The 20,558-nt window shown below is 47.5% G+C and overlaps 2 protein-coding genes across 4 annotated transcripts in view; both read left to right on the top strand.

Moving 5' to 3' along the window:
* Tut7 (terminal uridylyl transferase 7) overlaps positions 1-3,219 on the top strand; it is a 54,248-nt gene extending 51,029 nt beyond the window's left edge. Inside the window, exon 29 of one of the 3 annotated variants that reach the window (XM_029547325.1) lies at positions 2,015-3,219. In XM_029547325.1, the coding sequence (XP_029403185.1) occupies positions 2,015-2,082 (68 nt within the window). In that variant the 3' untranslated portion in view covers positions 2,083-3,219. The remainder of the gene's footprint in view (positions 1-2,014) is intronic. The other 2 variants (XM_029547326.1, XM_021215408.2) reach the window with 2 other exon arrangements.
* Positions 3,220-5,077: 1,858 nt separating this feature from the next.
* Positions 5,078-20,139, top strand: Isca1 (iron-sulfur cluster assembly 1). The gene is made up of 4 exons (XM_021215997.2): positions 5,078-5,252; positions 12,613-12,666; positions 16,431-16,536; positions 18,614-20,139. Exons 1-4 carry the CDS (start codon positions 5,172-5,174, stop codon positions 18,760-18,762), a joined length of 390 nt encoding a protein of 129 aa, XP_021071656.1. The 5' UTR covers positions 5,078-5,171; the 3' UTR covers positions 18,763-20,139.
* The last annotated feature ends 419 nt before the right edge of the window (positions 20,140-20,558 follow it).

Below are 20,558 nucleotides of genomic sequence, written 5' to 3'. Positions count from 1 at the left end.
AAAAATCCTACAACTAAAAACTTACTAACTTAAATTTATTATGGGAAAATTTTATTACAAACTGTATTCTGCTTTCTACAAGAAAAAATTATAGATTGTTAAGATTTGTCCTTGCCAATCAAATAGCTCAGAAAGTAAGTTAGTGACAGCTGTCACATGTTAACATGTGATCCATGTCTGTGTTGTAGGTAGAAATAGTTTCCCTTGAGCCCCTTTGCAGACTGTCTCTGACCCACTCCAGTTTCCTTAATGAGCGCGTGTTGATGGACAGCTCTCTTTGCCTTTGCCATCCCGGCTAACAGTGCATTCCTTAAATGATCATAAAGACAATTGGTGGGATGGTTCAGTGGATATAAAGAGGACCAGAGTTTGGATCCTAGCATCCATGTAAGTGTTAGGGAACCTGGCAGCCTGCTAGGAATCCATCCCATAGTGGGTGGAGGGAGGGAGCTCCAGATCAGACTTGCATAGCTAAGTAACCTGCCTCCATGTATAAGGAGGAGACTTCGAGGAGATGGCATCCAGTACCAAGCCCTGACTCCGTGTGCACACGCACACACACACACAGAGTGTCCAAACACATATAAGCATGCATAAACATGAAACTATTTCATACAACACATCCATATGGCAGGAAAATGGTTCATTAGTGGTGTGATTTTTTTTGTTGTTGTTGTTTTAATAATTAGGCTTTAAAGTTCTAGTCAGTGATAAAGTTAAATAAATATACATAAATGGGGCAGATAACTACCAGTCTTTTAGAATGTCTCTAAATGTTAAAATGCCAGGCCATTTGATTGAAATGAAATAAAAGGAAAGCATGGTGGGCATTGCTAAAGCTGCTGCTTTGGGAAAGTTGTGTCCATGCTTGTGAAAATGTGGACGACTGCCGTGCTTCGACCTCTTTTACTTACATTTAATTCTGTACTTCACTTGGAAATGACAAGAGTGACAGTTTGAAAAGGGAACTAGCTTCCTTCTCCCCCTCAGAAGTTACGGGTGCAAGTCAGATGTGGTAGTCATGGCATAGTATTTAATCCCCACACTCAGAAGCAGGCAAATCTCTATCAATTCTAGGCTAGCTGAAAACTAGGCAAGCTAGTTTTTGTCTCCGCAGGTATGTCATGGATTCTAGGATTGTGCAAACTATGTTCATCTTACTGAGACTAGAGTAGAAGCCGGGCAGTGGTGGCGCAAGCCTTTAATCCCAGCATTTGGGAAGCAGAGGCCAGCCTGGTCTACAGAGTGAGTTCCAGGACAGCCAGGGCTATACAGAGAAACCCTGTCTCGAAAAACCAAAAAAATACAGACAGAGAGAGAGAGAATATGAATATGAGAATAGAGTAGAATCTTCATACAAGTAATAAGTAGTAGGTTCCAGAAAAGTCGAGCACAGGACAGGTGGTGGTGGTTGTCGTTGTTTGCCATCCAAGGCCTCACAGTGAGATTCTGCTTTTAAAGCCTGTATTGGCATGGTACCAGTTACTAAAAACCCTTTGCATTCCTTCCACTTCATTGTACAGTAGCAGTCACGTGGGCTCTCATTCCCTCTTGTGCGTGCTCAGACTCCAGAACACAGTACATGTTGTAAGCTATGGGTGGCTTCACTACTAATTAAGTACAGAGGATTTTATTTTCTCCTTGTACATCCATAAGGTATTACTAGACTTCTAAAGGGTAATGGTATGAGGTACTAAATTCTGGCTAGAGATCTCTTTGCAGTCTGTGAGCTACAAATGAAAAGAATAGCCTATGAAAAGAACTTTCAAAATGTTTCTTCCTGCCTGTGGCTGCATTGAACAGCCTCAGGGCTGTCCCTTACCAGCACTAAGGAAGCGGTGCCAAAGCACTGGCCAGCGCCTCTGATGGCTGTGCACCTAGCCTGACTGCTCGACCCAGGACAAGTGCCCTTTGTGGTGGGACCCGTGTCTGTCGGTGACTGATGAGAAGTGTTGTGTGGTTTGGCTCAAACACCGTGCCTTTCGTTTATGTTGGATTTTATTTTCCCTCCTAGGTAGCCTTTCCAGTAAATATATGACTCAGGGAAGAGCCTCAATGAAGAGGACCCAGCAGGAATCATGAGGGAAGGAACTGCAGCACTGGAAATGCCACTCAGGTGTCCTGGCCACTTGGGAAATTAGGTTCACGGCACAGGACACAGTGACACAGATCAGGCTTCAACGTAACAGTTGAGGGGCATCGTAATTTTTTAAATTTTAATGAAATTGTTAATGAGGAAAAGAAAAATTTTAATATAGTCTATAACTATACCACCCATCCCCAGAGATTTGAAGATTTTAATAGAAAGTCAACTTAAAAGAAAAATATAACTGAGGGCCAGTATTCAATGACTACAGCGTCATGGATTTTAGTTCTTTCAAAGCACTCTAAAAATAGTGTGCTGCTCACCAGAAGAGTTAGCCCTCTTTCCCCTACACATCCCCTTTTTGATTTCCAAGAGGGGGGGTCTCTCTGTTGTTACTGGATCGTGGTATGGACGCACATCAAGGACATGTGGACTACACTGCTGTACATAGGGTCTACAAACATTCTTCATGGCTCTTTGTAGAAATGATAGCATGGAATGCACCTGTCAGTGTGGGCCTCGGTGGACGACCGAAGCACCACTGACATCTCTGAGGGCTTCCTTCTCTAAGTAATTGACATAGAACTGTTGTGCTCATAAAAATGACGTCATAAAAATAAGTAGTCCTTTTTTGCTGGTTTAAAAAAAATTAAAGGAGAAAAGGACAGAATAAAAGTGCTTTTTACTTTTTATGATACTCAGAAATTAGGGTGGAGAGCTTTTACAAACCTCTGAAGATCAAAGAGGCTGCTGTCTCTGCCAATCACAACTTTGGCAACCTTCTGGTCTGACTGGAGCCCTCTCTAAACTGTTAATGAACTTCACAAGCCTTTCTGAAATAGTACAGAGTCAGAACTATGCCAGTTTATTTATCATTTTGAAATAAAATCGAACTTTGAACGTGTAACTTTATCCAGATTATTTTCTTATGAGTCATTAGAAAAGTCAATCAAAGCTCTGACAGTACAGATCTCCTTAATAGGGTGCCCATGCTGTTCATCTGGGGTGTGTGAGCAGGAGACTGGGGGGTGGAGAGAGCCTGCTAAGGACATTGGCACAATGAGGAGGACTCAGAAGAGGCATATATGTGTGAACTAGACTCTTGATAGTCTAGTTATGAAAGAGTCATGTCAAAATGAAGTCGTTGGAGCCAGGCGTGGTAGCGCAAGCCTTTAATCCCAGCACTTGGGAGGCAGAGGCAGGCGGATTTCTGAGTTCGAGGCCAGTCTGGTCTACAAAGTGAGTTCCAGGACAGCCAGGGCTATACAGAGAAACCCTGTCTCGAAAAACCAAAAAAAAAAAAAAAAAAAAAAAAAAAGTCGTTGAGAAATTGGAAATCATCGTAAAAAAATAAAAATGGTGTCCATCAAACTCATGAGTTGTGCAACCAGGGCCTCCCTGCTACGTGACAGCTCACGGTCCTGCTTGCCTTCCTCCTGCCTCTGGCTGTGAAGTGATAGCACTGTGCTCTGGCCCGGTCAGTGCCACGCCTACTGAAAGGCACTTAGTGCTGTTTCTCTGCCCTAGAATGGAAAAGAAATACGCAGCCAGGCCAACCTTTATCCCTGGTAGTTATTTTCTACTTGGATGTTTTGTCGGTTGTTGAGGGGAGTGTACTTATCCCTAAAATTAAACTGAATTGTCATGTTTTCTTCTAGCCTTAAAGGTTTCCTACATTTTGATTCTTAAAAGAAATCTGCCCAGCAGCCTGGAGTTTTTGGTGGCTTATTATACTGATACCATTAGACGAGTGAGGCACGCTTGTCAGCAGATAAGAGAGCAGGACAGGCCGCTCGCAGCCATGGCCAAGTCTGCAAGCGATCGCAGGGCCAATGCCCTGTTCTGTTCTAAAACATTGGAAACTCAGAATCCAGTCTTTACAGGAGGAGTTCTGAAAATCCGATCTTCACCTTTTAACAGTCTCTTGCTCACTGTGAACTGCTTTGGCAAGCTTCCAGGTAAAAGATGTGTTTTCAGTGTACTTAAAAAAAATTTCAATCTATTTTTCCTTTGCTTCAAAGGCGGCTTCTATCTTAAGAGGGGAATATCTTCCCAAGTGGGACAAAATCCTTGCAAGAGAGAGAGAAATGACTGAGTGGGGTTCACAGTGTTCAGGCATTAAAAATAGAGTTGAAAACATGGTGTACCCAATCTTTGTAAAGCTATGAAGAAAGGGTCAGAACATTTTCTTAGCTTCTGGGCAGGTCGAGGCAGAATGTAGACAGTCTGTCTTACCCTGTCAATGTTCCAGCATGGCAAAGTCCCCACTTCGGACGGGAAACTGCCCCTTCTAGTGAGACCAGTGAGATCGCACTGGGAAAGAAAGCACTTGTTCTTTCAGTCTAGACCTGAGGCCGAAGCCATTTCCCTCCCTCGGCCTTCCTGGAACCATAAGGGGGCGATCAGGGCTAGCAAACCCCTCAGTACTCCCCACGCCCACTCAGTTCCCGCACGGGGCCAGCTGCAGCTCCGAGATAAAGGAGCTCCCTTCTTACGTCATCACGGCTGCGAAGAAAGCCGAGGCGTGGTGACGGGCGCACAGCTAATCAAAAAGGACCCGCTAGCAGGACAGGCTGGCCAAACGTGCACGGACCCGGTGCGCTCTCTGGGGCTCGGATGGAGCCACCATGCCCGTGCTTCCGGGCGAAGCTGGTAGCTACATACGTGCTCACTTTTCTTGACACAAACTGCTACACCAGTGACATTTCAATAAGTGAAAATCTGTCGTACGGTGTCTACCCGCTTGCTTTACTGTCGGAGCAGCCTCAGGGTCACAGAACGGTGGCCCCACTTCCGGGCGTCTGTCGTTAGTGTACGCCCTACGGAAGGACCCAATCCACTTCCGGTAACGCAGTGACCGTGAAACCCGCAAGGTCACAGGTCACCTCCCTTGCCTCAGTGATCGGCCCAATCGGCCCGGCCCGTCACTCACACGGACTGTCCAATGGTGGATCGGGGCGGGCGACGGGGGCGGGGTCTGCAGCGCCTGCGCAGGAGCTTGTGGCGTCAAAGCGCCCGCAGTGTCCATGGAGAGAAGCTGAGTCCCCACGCTCCAGCCCGAGGCTGCGGGCGCCGCGACGTGGACATGTCGGCGTCGTTGGTCCGCGCCACCGTGCGGGCCGTGAGCAAGAGAAAACTGCAGCCCACGCGGGCGGCGCTCACGCTGGTGAGTCACCTCGGCGTCCGCGGGGAGGTGGCGGCGGCGGCGGCCCGGGGTGCAGAGCAAGCCTGGACGCGGACTAGGGGGCTTCCGGCGGGCCGCGCGCGGAGCTCGGTGGGGCGGACGGGCTGTGGGCGCTGCCACCGGGAGGCCGGGGCGGAGGACGGCAGTTTGCCGCCGAGGTCACGGCACTCCGGGAGAAAGGTCACGCAGGGAACGCCGCGGCTCCGCAAAACCTCCCTGGAGGCGTCAGCCCTGGAGGATCGGGACTTCGTGAGACCGGGAATTCATTCGGTCCAGACGCCACCATGGAATCCGCTCCACCCAGCGTCCTAAGAGGGGCTCTTGCCAGTAATTAGTTGAAGCAAAATAGAAGGGAGTCGTGATCAAGTGAGAGAACCTGTTTATGGGATAGGTCATTGTTTGGCCTTTCCGTTTGCCCCAATAATCACACTGCATTCTGTGTTGCTTTTCCCTCTGTGGCAAGTTAGTTTTCGTCTCCGCAGGCGTGTCATGGATTCTAGGATTGTGCAAACTATGTTCATCTTGACTGAGAATAGAGTAGAAGCCGGGCAGTGGTGGCGCAAGCCTTTAATCCCAGCATTTGGGAGACAGAGGCCAGCCTAGTCTACAGAGTGAGTTCCAGAACAGCCAGGGCTATACAGAGAAACCCTGTCTCGAAAAACCAAAAAATACAAAGAGAGTGAGTGAGTAGAATCTTCATACAAGTAATAAGTAGTAGGTTCCAGAAAAGTCGAGCACGGGACAGGTGGTGGTTGTTGTTATCGTTGTTTGCTTGCTTGCTTGGGTTTGTTTGTTTTTTTTAAATCACCATTTGGCCTATTACGTGTTACTTGGAAATTTTCGACCCGCCCCTTTCTTCGACCCGCCCCCCGCCCCCCCCCCCGTTCCAGTCTCTTAAGCAAACATTATCAAGACCCGCTGTTTTTCATGACAAGAAATAATTGAGTTGCCTGGGTCGCACCCTCCGTAGGCCATTCTTACCAGGAGTAACATCTCATTTGCACAGTCCTGGTGCATAATCTTCGGTTTCCTTATGTATTGCCGTAGCAGATCTCAATTCACACCCTCTGCCGCGCTGCCTGGCTCAGCTGTAGAGTCTGCGGTGCTAGGCCTGGTCTTAGAATCACCTTTCCCTGATTTTTGTAGGACACAGGGACCAGCACAACCGTTGGCAGGCATCGTGGTTTGTGCTTGTTTTTCAACTGTCTGGTAAACATTTTGAACCCCAGCTCATAGCAAATGCAAAAGCAATGAGGTGACCAAAGGCCTAAAGTGTGAGAGAGAGATAACTAGCAAACAAGAGTGATAAGAGTTAGGTATTGCCTGGCCGGTACATCCGCCTGACAGCAGGGAGTCTGACATACTTCAACATCTGTAGTTTACTAGAAGTCAGCCATGGCCAGGAAAGGTGTGACATAACACACAAGCACCAGCTATCTGAGCTGATGCCAGTCCTGGACGGAGTGGATGGGCTGGCACACTGGACTGTGTATATTAGTTAGGGTTTTCTAGAACTTATGGATAGTCTCTATATAGTAAGGGAATTTGTTATAATGACTTAAACAGTCTGTAGTCCACCTCCCCAACAATGGTCCACTGTGAATGTGAAGTCCAAGGATCTAGTAGTTGCTCAGTCCACGAGGCTAGTTGTTTTCAGCTGGTCTTCTGTAGAAGTAGGTTCCAACCAATGTGTGGCAAGTAAATGCAAGCAGGTGAAGAGCGAATCTTTCTTCTTCCAATGTCCTTACGTAGGTCTGCAGCAGGAGGTGTGGCCCAGATTAAAGGTGTGCACCACCTTGAACTCAGAGATGATCTTGCCTTAGTCTCCTGGGATTAAAGACGTACTACCTTGCCTGGGCCTAAGCTTTTCATGCCCACTGTGCCTCAAGATCTCCATGCCAAGATCCAGATCAGAAACTTGTGTCTTCCAGCCTCCAGCTCTGGCTTGTAGTTCATTACAGATATAGTCAAGTTGACAACCAGGAATAGCCATTACACTGTGGTGTGGACTGGTAAGATCTGCAAGCCTGGAATGGCTCCAGCTCACCATATCCAAAAACAACGGGCTCCTTCCCAACCCCATATATCTAGGAGTTAATAGAATTGAATTTGTAGGGACCAGAGTCAGACGTGACTGAAGAATGTGAAAATTGCCTCCTGGTTGATAGGCAGCTTTATCTCCATCGTTGTACAATACAGGTAGTAAGCTTGGGAGCGAGTGGTGGGTCCTAGCTAGCACGCATGTTGGTATTCGCTGAGAACCTAGTTCACTGTGTATGCACGGTAGTGTATACACTGTACTGTAGAGGGCTCTGGAGGGCTTAGCCTCCCAGTGCCGCCTGGTAGAGGGGCCAGGGAGTGTATAAGAACATGCTACTTCACTGGAGTAGGCCCAGGTCTTTGGAACAGCAACTAGCACGTGCCTCTGGTTTAGAAACGTGACCAGGAAAACCTGCAGGGTACAGCCGGGTTTCTAGTCCAGTGGTTTAACAGCTGCTTTAGGGTCTGGTGCGAGAAGAGAGAGCCTGTTGGTGGGGCATTGTGTGTTCGTTGTAAAGAGGGATTTGTTTTGTTTTACAGTTGTTAACTCTTTGGTCATTAATTTAGTAGCCCTTGCAAATATTTAATTACACCTTAACCACGGAGTTGTAAGATTAAAAGCATGAGCTATAACAAACACGGGGGGGGGGGGCTGTGGGGGCGGGGCTAAACCAGCAGAGAAGGAGCTGTGAAGCTCAGGGCCTGAGTTTCCTCTCCAGTTCCCAGATAACAACAACAACTAAAAAAAGCTAAGTTGGGGGGTGGGGTGGGGGTGGTGCACACGTGTGATCCCAGTGCTGGGGTGGGAGCAGGCAGGACTGGGCTCCTGTGGCCAGCAGCCATCCTACCGGCCCAGCCCCAGACTGTGAGCAGTTCTGAAACGTTCGCTCCTGAAGTGCATTTCCCAGCATTCTGACCAAAAAAAAGTGCCTCAGAATAATTGTTTGGTTTGCATGTTTAATATTTAACATCTACTTCTTGTGTGTGTGTGGTGGTGCGTGCCTTAGTGATTGTGTGATCAGAGGACCACTCTGGGTATCACCCCCTCCTTCCATCATGTGGGTCCCACGTTCCTTTACCTGACAAACTACCACACCAGCCCTTTGAAAAAAAATTTGAAATGTCTTCAATATGTTCTCACTTTAAGCAGCCATGTTCCTATGGTAGTTTACACAGGAGCTGACTAAAAGGCATTATTAGATTTTACAGGATTTCAGTAATCTAATTCTGAGCCTTTACTTGTTGGTAGATTTCTTGGGAAGGTTCAGGTTGAGCTGATCTGGGAATGCAAACATAGTAGAAAGCTGCCAGACTTGCAGTGGGGTTCAGGGAAGACCTTCCCGCTGCCGGAGTCTGAAGCAAGGCGGTGCTTACCTTCTTTCTAGTACCAAGTTCAGCTCTATACCGTGTACAGAAAGGGCAGTCCCATCCGGAGCCCCATCCGACCCATGCAGTTCTTTTGACTGATCGGAGTAGTCCCATAGCTGAACAATGGCAGCTCACAGAGGCAGAAGGGTCAAGTACTGGGACCAGCCTGGGATGCACAGTCTGTCTCCAAAACAAGGCAGGAATAGAGCAGTCCCTTGGCCACTTTAAGCCCGCCCTCCCTCCCTCCCTCCCTCCCTCTAGAGCTCCTTAGTACCAGCTCCTCAGGGAGGAACAGGGCAAAGGTGAGAAGGTAAGGTTTTGGTCACTTGACAGCAGCTTGCAGACATTTGGGTCCTTTTAATGATACTTTTCCTTGTGTGCCTCTTCCTATATACAAGATGTGAATGTTAGCGTCCATGTCAGTGTAGATGGTCTGCATAGCTTACTTTTGCTCCCTGTGTTGAAATTGTTTTGAGACAAACTAGCAGGCTGACCTCAAATTCATGATCCTCCTGCCTCAGCTTCCCAATAGCCAGAATTACTGACAGCCACTGTCTAAATGTTTTCTGAGACTTGAGAAAAGAAAAAAACACCAAAGTAGGCAACTTAAGAAAAGCTTATGGGATAAAACTCACGCCCAATTCATGAGAAGGCCCTGTGTCCTCATCAGACCGGACAGTGGGCTTCATTTTCTCCTCTTACCCATGCATTCTGTCCATGCTCCGTGGCAGAGTCCAGCTCCAGCAGTCCCAGTTCCCTAAGCTCTGCCTTCTAAGCTTTTTGGTTTTGATTATTTTGTTTTATGTCTGAGTGTCTTGCTTGTGTATATGTATGTGTAGTTTGAGTGTCTAGCGCCCCCACGCCCCAGGGGTTGGAAGAGGCTGTTGGATTCTCTGAAGTTACAGATGGTGGTGGGAGCAGCCTGTGCTGTAAGCCGCTGCAGCCTCCCTTGTAAGACTGCTCAGGAGTCTGTTGTGTGGACAGAGAATAGATGTATTTCCTCAGCACTCTCCCAGGAAAGGTGCTCACGAAAATGGACAACTGGAGACAGGAAAGGAAGTGCTTATGGCAGTCACTTGGAAGGACAGTAAATAAGCACATTTTAAAATGTTCTAGTTTTCCTTGACAAACCTTTTATTTTCACTAAAATTACTCTTCTTTTTAAATTAAGTTTGGGTAATTTTAAGATCTATTAGAATATGCATACTTAATTCCTTCCCAAATAAGTTTACCTTTAAAAGTTACTTCTTAGGCTGGAGAGATGGCTCAGCGGTTAAGAGCCCCTACTGCTCTTCCAAAGGTCCTGAGTTCAAATCCCAGCAACCACATGATGGCTCACAACCATCTGTAATGAAATCAAAATGCCCTCTTCCAGGGTGTCTGAAGACAGCTATAGTATAATTACATATAATAAATAAATATATATAAAAAAAGAAAAATTATAAAAAAAAAGTTACTTCTTTTCTGAGGCCATATCATAGAGCAATCACTTCAACTGTGAAATGGAACATTGATCTACTCTGGGGACATGTGATGTCACCGGTAGCAGTGCCCTGGTTGGTGTGCGTGGCCCTCTGCACCCTTGACTTTTCCTGAGAAGAGCAGGCCGCCAGTTAAGCTGTGCAGTTAGGAGCAGAGGCAGGGTCTCTCCTTCCTTCTATGCTGCCGCTATAGTTTGTGGAGCTTCACCTCACAGCGTGCTCTAATCCCAGGGGGCAGAGCAGCACAAGCCCGCCTGTCAGTTTATCTAACTGACTTGTTTACTTTTACTTGGCTTTATCTCTATTGATGTAGCCTTTTTTTATGAGAAGAAGAATATGGCAAGATGTAATAAAAATCACCCACTTCATGCAGTGGTGGCCCAAGCCTTTGATCCCAGCACTTGGGAGGCAGAGGCAGGTGGATTTCTGAGTTCGAGGCCAGCCTGGTCTACAAAGTGAGTTCCAGGACAGCCAGGGATATACAGAGAAACCCTGTAGAGAAGGGGGGGAGGAGGGGGGAGGGAGGGAGGGAGGGAGGAAGAGAGAGAGAGCGAGAGAGGGAGAGAGCCACAATTAGTTTGATTTGTGATCACTAAAAGCTGCCAACTAGCTGGAGAAAAGTTCAGGGTCTCATCACACCTTACTTAGATGAGTCTCGAGCTAGGCATGTGTATTAGTTTTCTTCTGCTGTTTGTTTTATTTATTTCTGACATGCACATGTGTGCTGAGTGCTGGTCACTGCCGCCCCACACTGACGTTCCACCCCCTCTCCACTTCAGCCTTTCTTCTGCTTGACAAGGCTGGCTCTTAGATGTGCTGTTATTAGAGGTGGTTTTTTTTTTTTTGGGGGGGGGGGTAATGGCTATTCCTGGTTGTCAACATGACTATATCTGGAATGAACTACAAACCAGAGCTGGAGGGCTCACCTGTGATCCAGATCTTGAGGCTGGAAGACACAAGTTTCTGACCTGGATCTTGGTATGAAGATCTTGAGACATAGTGGCCATGAAAAGCTTAGTCCCAGGCAAGGAGATCTCTGAGTTCAAGATCAGCCTGGGACAAACTGAGTCCCGGATCCAGGCGTGGTGGTACACATCTTTAATCTGGGCCACACTTTCTATAGTGCCATTCCCTGGGCCTATCACGGGGAGGGGGAGGGGAATGGGATGGTGAGACAGGGTTTCTCTGTGCAGCACTGGAGGTTACCCTTCTTCTGCCCTTCATGCAGTGCCTGGTGTAGAGGCTGGAGGATATCTCCAGTGTCAGTCATTCTTCAGGCGCTCCCCTTTCCTTTTGAGGGCTGGACCTCTTGCCGGTATAGAACTTCCCAAGCAGGCCAGCTTATTGGTTTGTTTTATAGAGCTTGAACTCAGGTCATCAGGACTGCAAAGCCACACACACCTTACCGACTGAGCTGCCTTCCCAGCCTGTGGCACACAGAGTTCTGGTTCATGTTTTCAGTGTTGATTCCCTGGCTCTTGATTTGGTTCTGACATTGTATTTGTACACCATCGTCTGTCCAAGCTTCAGCTGAGAGAGAGAAGCGGGGCTAGGGCTGTGCCTGTTGTCTGTCCCCTCAGCACTGGCCTGATGCTTACTAAGCTTGAGCACAGAATCCCACTATCTGGAGTAGCTAATGGACACAAAGGTGCAAGGACACCGCCCCCTCCACGCCATTCCTCTCACCTTCCCTACAGTCACTGCCAGGCTGTACTGAGCGTGCTCTTCTCATGGATTCCAGAAGGTTTCCCTGTCTGGGCTGCCTCCCCTGCATTTCAGTATTTAGTCTTGACAAGAATCTTAGGGAAAAGATTGCCCGTTATCCCAGTAGGAAGCTAGACATTAGGAAAAATGCTCATGAGTGTACCCAGGAATGTTTCAGATCAGACTAGGTCCCAGCACCCTCTACAAGAGGGACTGGTGGTACTGATCTGTGCATCCAGACACTTTTCTCATGCTGAAAACCACTAGGCTAGGGTGAACTGCATTCTAAGAAACACAGACAGCATAAGCTTGTCACTGAGTACAGTGGCCATCCACCCGGATACCCAGGTTTGTGTTGACCCACACTGGAAGTCTGAGCCCAGAAGCAACCCTCTAGCCACGCATTCAGATGGACTGAAGGGGACTGAGCCCACAGGGAAAATCCAGAAGGTTGTTGGAACTTTAACAGTTGGCTTTAAAGGTTGGCTTTTCCATTGGTTGGCTGTTCATGGGCATCTCTCTGGTGGTGTACAGAGGGTGCAGTAAATGCACAAAATATAATCTTCTCAGGAAAGTGGGGTTCTGTGGGGTTAGATAGCACAGGAAGAGTGTGTTTTTGTTGTGGCTTCCTTTGCTGGACTAAATCCACAGGTCCTCTGGCAGGACATGGCTTATTACCGACTTTTGTAGTGGAAGGCAGTGGAAGGCCTCACCAGAAGATGAGTTTGATAACTGTTTCTTTTTTTCAGACCCCCTCTGCTGTGAACAAGATAAAACAACTTCTTAAAGACAAGCCTGAGCACGTAAGTAACTGTTGAGAGTTAGCAGAGCTAAAGTTCTGTTCTGGGACAGATGTATTTATTTTGTTGCAAGTATGTAAGCTTTCATTGATTGAAGTGTTTGGTTTTGTTAATTTTTGCCTTGGCAAGGAATCAACCCCGGCCTCACTAGTGAGGTGCTCTACAGGGAACTGTACCCAGACTCTTGAATCTCACACAGCCGCTCAGGACCCTAGACAGCTGGGCTCTGCGGATCAGCCTGAGCTTGTCTGCGTCTCACTCCTGGTCACCGTGTGCTTTGGGCTGGCTACGGATGTTCTGGAGTGTCCCTGGCCTCTGCCTGCTGCATGGTAGTAGCACCCTCTCCCTAAGTTGTAAGAACCAAAATCCTCCCCAGGGAACCACTGGCCTGCATAGCACTTGTTCTTGTGTGGGTTTCTCTTGCTTCCATAGACAGTACATGCTGTGGTTACACTTTGGTTTTACCCTGATAATTCCGCCTGAAGATCTTCCAGGTCATCATCTAAAGGTCTCACTCTGTCTTAGTTGGGGTTTTACTGCTGTGAACAGACATCATGACCAAGGCAAGTCTTAAAAGGACATTTAATTGAGGCTGGCTTACATATTCAGAGGTTCAGTCCATTATCACCAGGGCAGGAACATGGCACCTTCCAGGCAGGCATGGTGCAGGAGGAATTGAGAGTTTTACATCTTCATCTGAAGGCTGCTAGTTGAAGACTGACTTCCAGGCAGCTAGGTGAGGGTCTTAAAGCCCACGCCCACAGTGATACTTCAACAAGGCCATACCTCCTAGTAGTGCCACTCCCTGGGTCAAGCGTATACAAACCATCACACCCTCCTTCATGGCTGCACATATTCCTGAGAAGGCTTGATTTGTTCACCTAACCTTGTGTATGAGAGGTGTCTGGGTTTTCGTGTCTGCCGCAGACATCATTTACTGGCTGTTGGAGAAGTGAGCCAGGCCCAGTGTTCTGGACCGGGATGCAGGACTTACTGAGCCCACAGAGGATCTGTCCTCACATGCAGGGTAGTTGAATTGGGTCTGTTAGTCACTGAGCTGTGGCCTAGGGTAGTCATTGATTGGGCCTGAGGCTGTTTTCTGGGTGCTCTTGAAGAGCTGCACTGTACTGCTCACAGCTCCATCTGAATGTCGGTAGATGCTGACACATGTGTCAGCTTGCTCACTCTGTTTGGACTTTCTAGTGCATAAATTGACCAAGACCTCCCCCCAAAAAAATTCCATGAAATTAGTTGTGCAGGTTTATAAAGGTATATTTGTTCTTGATGGTGTAAAAATGTGTAATTTATAGCATTAACAACTCCTTTTCCAAAACCCCCATTACCTAACCCTGTCTGGATTGTAATTCTATGTAAATGAGGCTGCCTCTGAACTCAGGGCGATCTGCCTAGCTCTCTTCTTCCTCAGTGTTGGGGCTGCAGGTGTGAACTGCCAAGCTTAGAACTGTGTCTTCAAATGCTGAGGAACTCGGTTTGCTTTTGCTTTGTGTGTTTCTGGGAGTGAGCATAGAACTTCAGACACACAAGGCCAGCACCCTTCTGTACCACACCCCTCACCCTGTCAGAACGCTAATGCCCCTGCCTCGTGTTTGGACTTCTGCTTTCTTAAGGACTTCTGTGTACAGAGATAGAAATAAAAAAAAACAAAAAACAAAAAACTTAGTACTTATGTTCCAGAAATTCATCCAGACAGCTGATTCCCACTTGGAATAAGGAAGTCCTCATTCTAAGCTATGCAAGGCAGAGCTCCCCTCTGTGATGGAGCTCGGGATACAGGCACACCTCTCAGTCTCACAGGGCACTCTAGGAGTGCCCTGGTGGGCAGGACTTAGGGAAGTAGTGACTGACTATTTGCCTAAAAGAAGAGGCAGGCACCAATACTGAGAGCATAGGTAGATATTGTTAGAAAATCACATCAATGTGTTGTGCTGGCTAGTTTATGTCAACTTGACACAAGCTGGAGTCATCTGTGAGGAGGGAGCCTCAGCTGAGAAACTGCTCAGAAACACTGAGCTGTAGGGAAGCCTGTGATCAATGGGGCTGGGGGAGGGGCTGCTGTGGGTGGTGTCAGTCCCAGGTTGTGGTCCTAGGTACTATAAAAGCAGGCTAGGGGCTGGAGAGATGGCTCAGCAATTAGGAACACTGACTGCTCTTCCAGAGGTCCTGAGTTCAGTTCCCAGCAACCACTTGGCTCACAACCATCTGTAAAGGGATCTGATGCCCTCTTCTGTCTTCTGGTGTGTGTCTGAAGACAGCTATGGTATAATCATATAAATAAAATAGATAATTCCTTTTAAAAGAAAGAAAGAAAAGAGAAAACCAAAGAGGCCAAGTAAGCCATGAGGAGCAAAGCAAACCAGTCCCATTCCCACTACACACACACACACACCATGCACACATACACACACACCACATACACACTCACATACACACTCACACACATACATACACGTACTCACACACACATACACACACACACACCACACGCACACACACCATGCACACATACACACACCATGCATACATATACACACTCACACACACATACACACATTCACACACACACCACACACACAGCTACTGAGGTCTTTGGCTTCCTGGTATTTTGGAATGTTTTACCGAACTGCCAGGTAACAGGAGCCCCCATGCTCACTAACCACAGAAGCCGCAAGAGAACACTTCACAGAAAAAGTGGAGCAGACCCTCTTAAAGGAAGCCTGGGTTTTAAAGACAAAATCTCTGCCATCAAAAGAAAAGGTGGGTGTGGCAGTGCATACCTTTAACTCCAGCTTTTGGGAGGTAGAGGCAGTTGGGTCTCTGAGTTCAAGGCTAGCTTGGTCTAAAAATAAAGCCAGCTGTGGTGGGCGCGAGCCTTTGAGAGGTAGAAGCAAGTCATGAGTTCTGGGCCGGGCCAAGCTGGCTGCATAGCAAGGTGATACGATTTTTCAGACCTCTATTCAAAACAAAACAAGAAAAAAAGGTTAAAAAAAAAGGCAAAGCCAGGAATGGTAACATACAGCCATGGGTCCAGCGCTTTGAAGTGTGAGCCAGTGGGTCCTGCATTTCAGAGCAGCCTGAACTATAAGACAAGCAACTAGTGTGCACTGTGCTCACACTGCTCCAAGTTATAGTCAGGAAGCAAACACTCTAAAACTGATAGTTATGAAAAATACAATAGCAAAATAGAGAGGAAAGCATGGAATGTGCTGTAATAAAAACCATGCAGATGCAAATGCAGCCAGGACTCTCCTGGACAGCAGTGGCTGTGTGCCGCTTCCTGCGTGCTCTGTGTTGTTTTCAGACTTGTTTCCTGTCACACTTGGTCTTACAGGGGCATTGTGTAACCAGAAATCCGTTACATACCACTGAGTTTAAGAGGAAAGGGATAATGGGAATAAATATCAAAGGTTGCTTTTTCCTTTTAAATTTTATTGTATTATGTGTGCAGGTGTGTGTGTGTGTGTGTGTGTGTGTGTGTGTGTGCACGCGGGCACGCACGTTCTGGAGATCTTCCTTGGGTTCTTGCGCTGGACCTGTCAGCCCTTTTCTGAGCTAGTGCAGCCTTGTTCCTTTGCTTGAGACTGTCTTGCTCTTTGGCCTCTAGCTTGCCAATGTCCTCATCCCTCAGCCGGGCAAGCAAGTGCTGAGGGTTCAAGGTGTGAGTCACCATACTTGACTGCAGCCAAGATTGTCATTAGTCCTTTAACCTGGACTGTTAACACTAAGTTTGTATTTTTAATTCTTTTCAGGTGGGTCTGAAAGTTGGCGTTCGAACCAGGGGCTGTAATGGCCTCTCTTACAGCCTGGAGTACACAAAGACAAAAGGAGATTCTGATGAAGAAGTTATTCAAGATGGTGAGCTTTCTTGTCTTCTTGAGATAGGCTCTTTTGTAGCCTAGCCTAGCCCTGAACCCCTTATGTGGCCAAGTGTGAGAATGGCCTTCATTCCTGCTTTCCCTCCCAGTGCTGAGATAGAGGTGTGAACGCCTGTGCTCGGCTCTGGTGAGCAGTGCAGCTTTTTGTTTCCCTAATGTTTTCTGGGCACATTGTTCTGAGGAAAACTTTTCTTATACAAAACAGATGTAAAGACTGCTTGCTGTCTGTGTTAGGTATCACGTGAGGGGGGCTCATACGTGCCCGGTCTTGGCAGGCAGGCTTTCTTTGGCATATTGTCTATGTGTGGCCACTGAAATGAGAGGGGGCACTTTTTCTTGGGTCTCATTGAGCCTAGTCTGGGAGGCTCATGGTCCAGAGAGAATCCGTGGAGAAGTTGGCTTTCTCTCGGCTCTAACGGTCATCGCTGGGAAAGGCTTTGATTGATTGTAGTCCTAGTTTGTTGTTTTGTTGTTTTGTTTTTGTTTTGTTGAAACAGTGTAGCCCAGGCTTGACTCTTGATTCTCTTTCCACAGCTTCTGAGAGCTAGAGTAGCAGTTGCCTTCAGGCTCAGCCTCACAAGCTCTAAAAGGTCATGTTAGTTTGTGAAGTCAGGGGGTAGCTTCGGGGAGTTGGTTCTCTCCCTTCACCGTGGCAGTCACTTCTGAGTGTCAACTTGGGCTCTCAAGGCACCTTTTACCCCTGAACCTCTCACCACACACACAGATTTTAAAACCACAGAACAAAGTGAACCATCCAGCCATTTCTATTGAAAAGTTTTGCATGTATTATGAAGTGTGTGTGTGTGTGTGTGTGTGTGTGTGTGTGTGTGTGTGTGTGTGTGTGTATTAGTGCAGACTCCTGATCCTGGGGAGGCCGAGGTGGCTGGTCCCTGGAGTGGGAATGGCAGCTGGTTGTGAGCTGCCTGAACTGGGGGCTGAGAAGCAAGCCTGACCCTCTGCAGGAGCAGCAGTGCCACCCGGGCTGTGCACCTGATGACTTTACCAGTCACTGCCTTTGACAGCAGCCCCTGTCATCTTGCAAAACCTACTGAAGAGTGAGGCATGGTTTGTGGCGTTTAATGTTGCCACTATTGGTAATAGGGATTGTAAGTTTGGAGTTCAAGATAAGGTCAGGCCAGCCTGGGCTAACAAGGTCTTGTATAAGACATAGGAAAGAGTACTGCGGTCCTGGAGAAAGGGAGAGCCGGAGGCTTTGTGGTCAGGTCTGTGCGTTTGAGCCATGCTGATGTAGCTTGCAACCCTTTTTGTGTTAGACAAGCAGGAATTCTATTCCTAACTCTACTTCCATCATACTTAACTGAAATTAATCAATAAAGGCCTTTTGTAAATTGTGAAAAATTGGAACTGGAGAGATGCTTGCAGCTCTTCCAGAGGTCTGGGGTTCAATTCCCATGTGTTCCCATCAGTTCCCATCAGTTCAAACAAGCCTCACTTGTGGTGTGTGTCCATCCATATGTAAGGCCATCAGCAGACTGGAGCAGCAGCAGTCCATGGCTCAGTGTTTGGTCTTGGTTTATATGGTCTGGTTAGAAATGCCCATGAAACAACAGTACTGTGGGTATTTTTAGCTGATGGTGTCAGGCACAGATCTCTCATAAATGTCATCATTTAAAAGCTCATAGAATTACACATTTTCCTACAGTAAATGGAAAAAAAATGAGTAAACTGCAGTGAGAAGCAAATCAGATTTGCGGAAGTACCACGGACTTCCCACATATCAAAGGGTCTCCACTGCCGTGTATAGAATTGGTCGGATGCAGACTTCCCACATATCAAAGGGTCTCCACTGCCGTGTATAGAATTGGTCGGATGCAGACTTCCCACATATCAAAGGGTCTCCACTGCCGTGTATAGAATTGGTCGGATGCAGACTTCCCACATATCAAAGGGTCTCCACTGCCGTGTATAGAATTGGTCGGATGCAGACTGGACTAGCAGGAAGTCCAGGGTCACTCATCAGCTGTAGGGTGGCTGACAGTGACCACTAGAGACTCTGCACACTGTGGGCTTGTGACATGTGTTTCCTTCTCCCCAAGGAGTCCGAGTGTTCATCGAGAAGAAAGCTCAGCTAACCCTGTTAGGGACAGAGATGGACTATGTGGAAGACAAACTGTCCAGTGAGTTTGTGTTCAATAACCCCAACATCAAGGGAACCTGTGGCTGCGGTGAGAGCTTTCACGTGTGAAACCTCAGGACTGTGAGCTCCAGGAGAGCTGGGTGTGCCTTGGCGCTTACTGAAGAAATCATGTGATGTCACGTGCTCAGACGTGTGGCTGCCTCGTGGGTGAAAATAAAGTGACGCATTTGAAAATCAAGCCAATGTGGGAAGAGTTCTGTACTCTCTGAGACACAAGCTGAGAAAACACGGTGTCTGTACTAAGACACAAACTGAGAAGCCGTGGATTTCCTTGAATCGTTCTGTTCTGTACAGGGAACTCCTCCCCTGCCCTTGTGCCGTAGCCTCCTCCCCTGCCCTGTGCTTAGCCTGCTTTGTGCTAGAACCAGCCTCGTGGCCATTGCTTTGCTGGGAATTGAGGACTGGGATAACGGGCATGCGCCTCCACCACAGCACGGCTTGAGTGTGTCTCCTGTCCCTTTCTCGATCTTTGCCAACCCTGGATCTCAGGCGGGACAACTGTGGGTAACGGTGTAGTGGGACCTCCTTTCCCTCACCTTTGGCATGGCCCATTACATTTTTACCAAAAATGTGATGATCACATGCCTCGTTGCCAACCCTTCAACAGTTCCTGAGTTCTGGGTTCCAGTATCTGAACTTGGGAACCACCAGGCCTGGTTTAGGCCTCCTCTCGGGCGTGCTTCATGATGGTTTGCTTTAGACCTTTCAGGTAGAAGCGCTTGTGCTAAGCAGCCAGCTCGCTCACTCAAGAGTTCCTGCCCAGCTCTCCCTGCCTCGAGGTCACAGCAGTGCTGTCTGAGACATTCGGTGAAGAGAGTGGTGATGGCTTCCCGCCTGGCCAACGCTCTCACCAGAGTTTCTTAATTTATAGAGACTTCGTTAGTTTTCTTTTGAATAGAATCTTGTGTAAACCCTCTCTTGAAACAATAGTTACAAAGATTTGCGGCAGAGGGATTCCTCTCAACACCTGACCTGTGGAGCAAGCGGAACATGCCATTCTGACAGTTGCCAGTATGCATATGCTTTCTGGTTCCTAAATGAAATTGCTAATTTTTTTTAATGTTTTTATCACTTGTTTTTTGAGCCATGGTTTTGCTGTATACTACAGGCCAGCCTTGAACGCACAATCCTCCTGCTTCAACCTTCTGAGGCTTGTGCTACCACACCTGGATCCCAAGTTTTTCTTTAAGTGGTCTTGATTGACTTGGGTTGGACATCTTAAGTAACCTGTGAATTCTTTTGTGGAAGGCTGAGTTTAATATTTGTGCTATTTACTAAAGTACCTACCACCAAAATGTAACAACTCGTAGTTTTATATGAATGTTGATGAGTTTGTATCATAAATAGAATTGTTGATACATCCTTAATTTGTGCAATATTGTATGAAGAGATTGAGTTGTCAATTAAAAACACGCATCTTTATGATCCTAATTGTTCCTTTTCTTATTGGGGAAGAGGGTTTGAGTAATTACCTGCTAAAGCCACGGAAAATGCCAATTTTTTGCTGCTGTTTCCAGAAACCTGAGCACACATTGAAGATGGTGCTGTCTTGCTTTGCTGCCTGTTTGTGGTAACACATACACACCATCATGTGTGCATCCCTCCACCTGACACTATGGTACCCACCACTCCATCCCCCACCTGATACTATGGTACCCACCACTCTATGCCCCACCTGACACTGTGGTACCCACCACTCCATCCCTCCATCTGACCACTGGTACCCACTACTCCATCCCCCACCTGACACTGTGGTACCCACCACTCCATCCCCCACCTGACACTGTGGTACTCACCACTCCATCCCCCACCTGACACTGTGGTACCCACCACTCCATCCCTCC

Source organism: Mus pahari, chromosome 16 (assembly GCF_900095145.1).
Source record: "Mus pahari chromosome 16, PAHARI_EIJ_v1.1, whole genome shotgun sequence".
In the NCBI taxonomy this organism is placed as follows: Eukaryota; Metazoa; Chordata; class Mammalia; order Rodentia; family Muridae; genus Mus; species Mus pahari.
The sequence above is the reverse complement of the archived record's forward strand: the minus strand, read 5'-3'. Positions and strand labels throughout refer to the sequence as shown.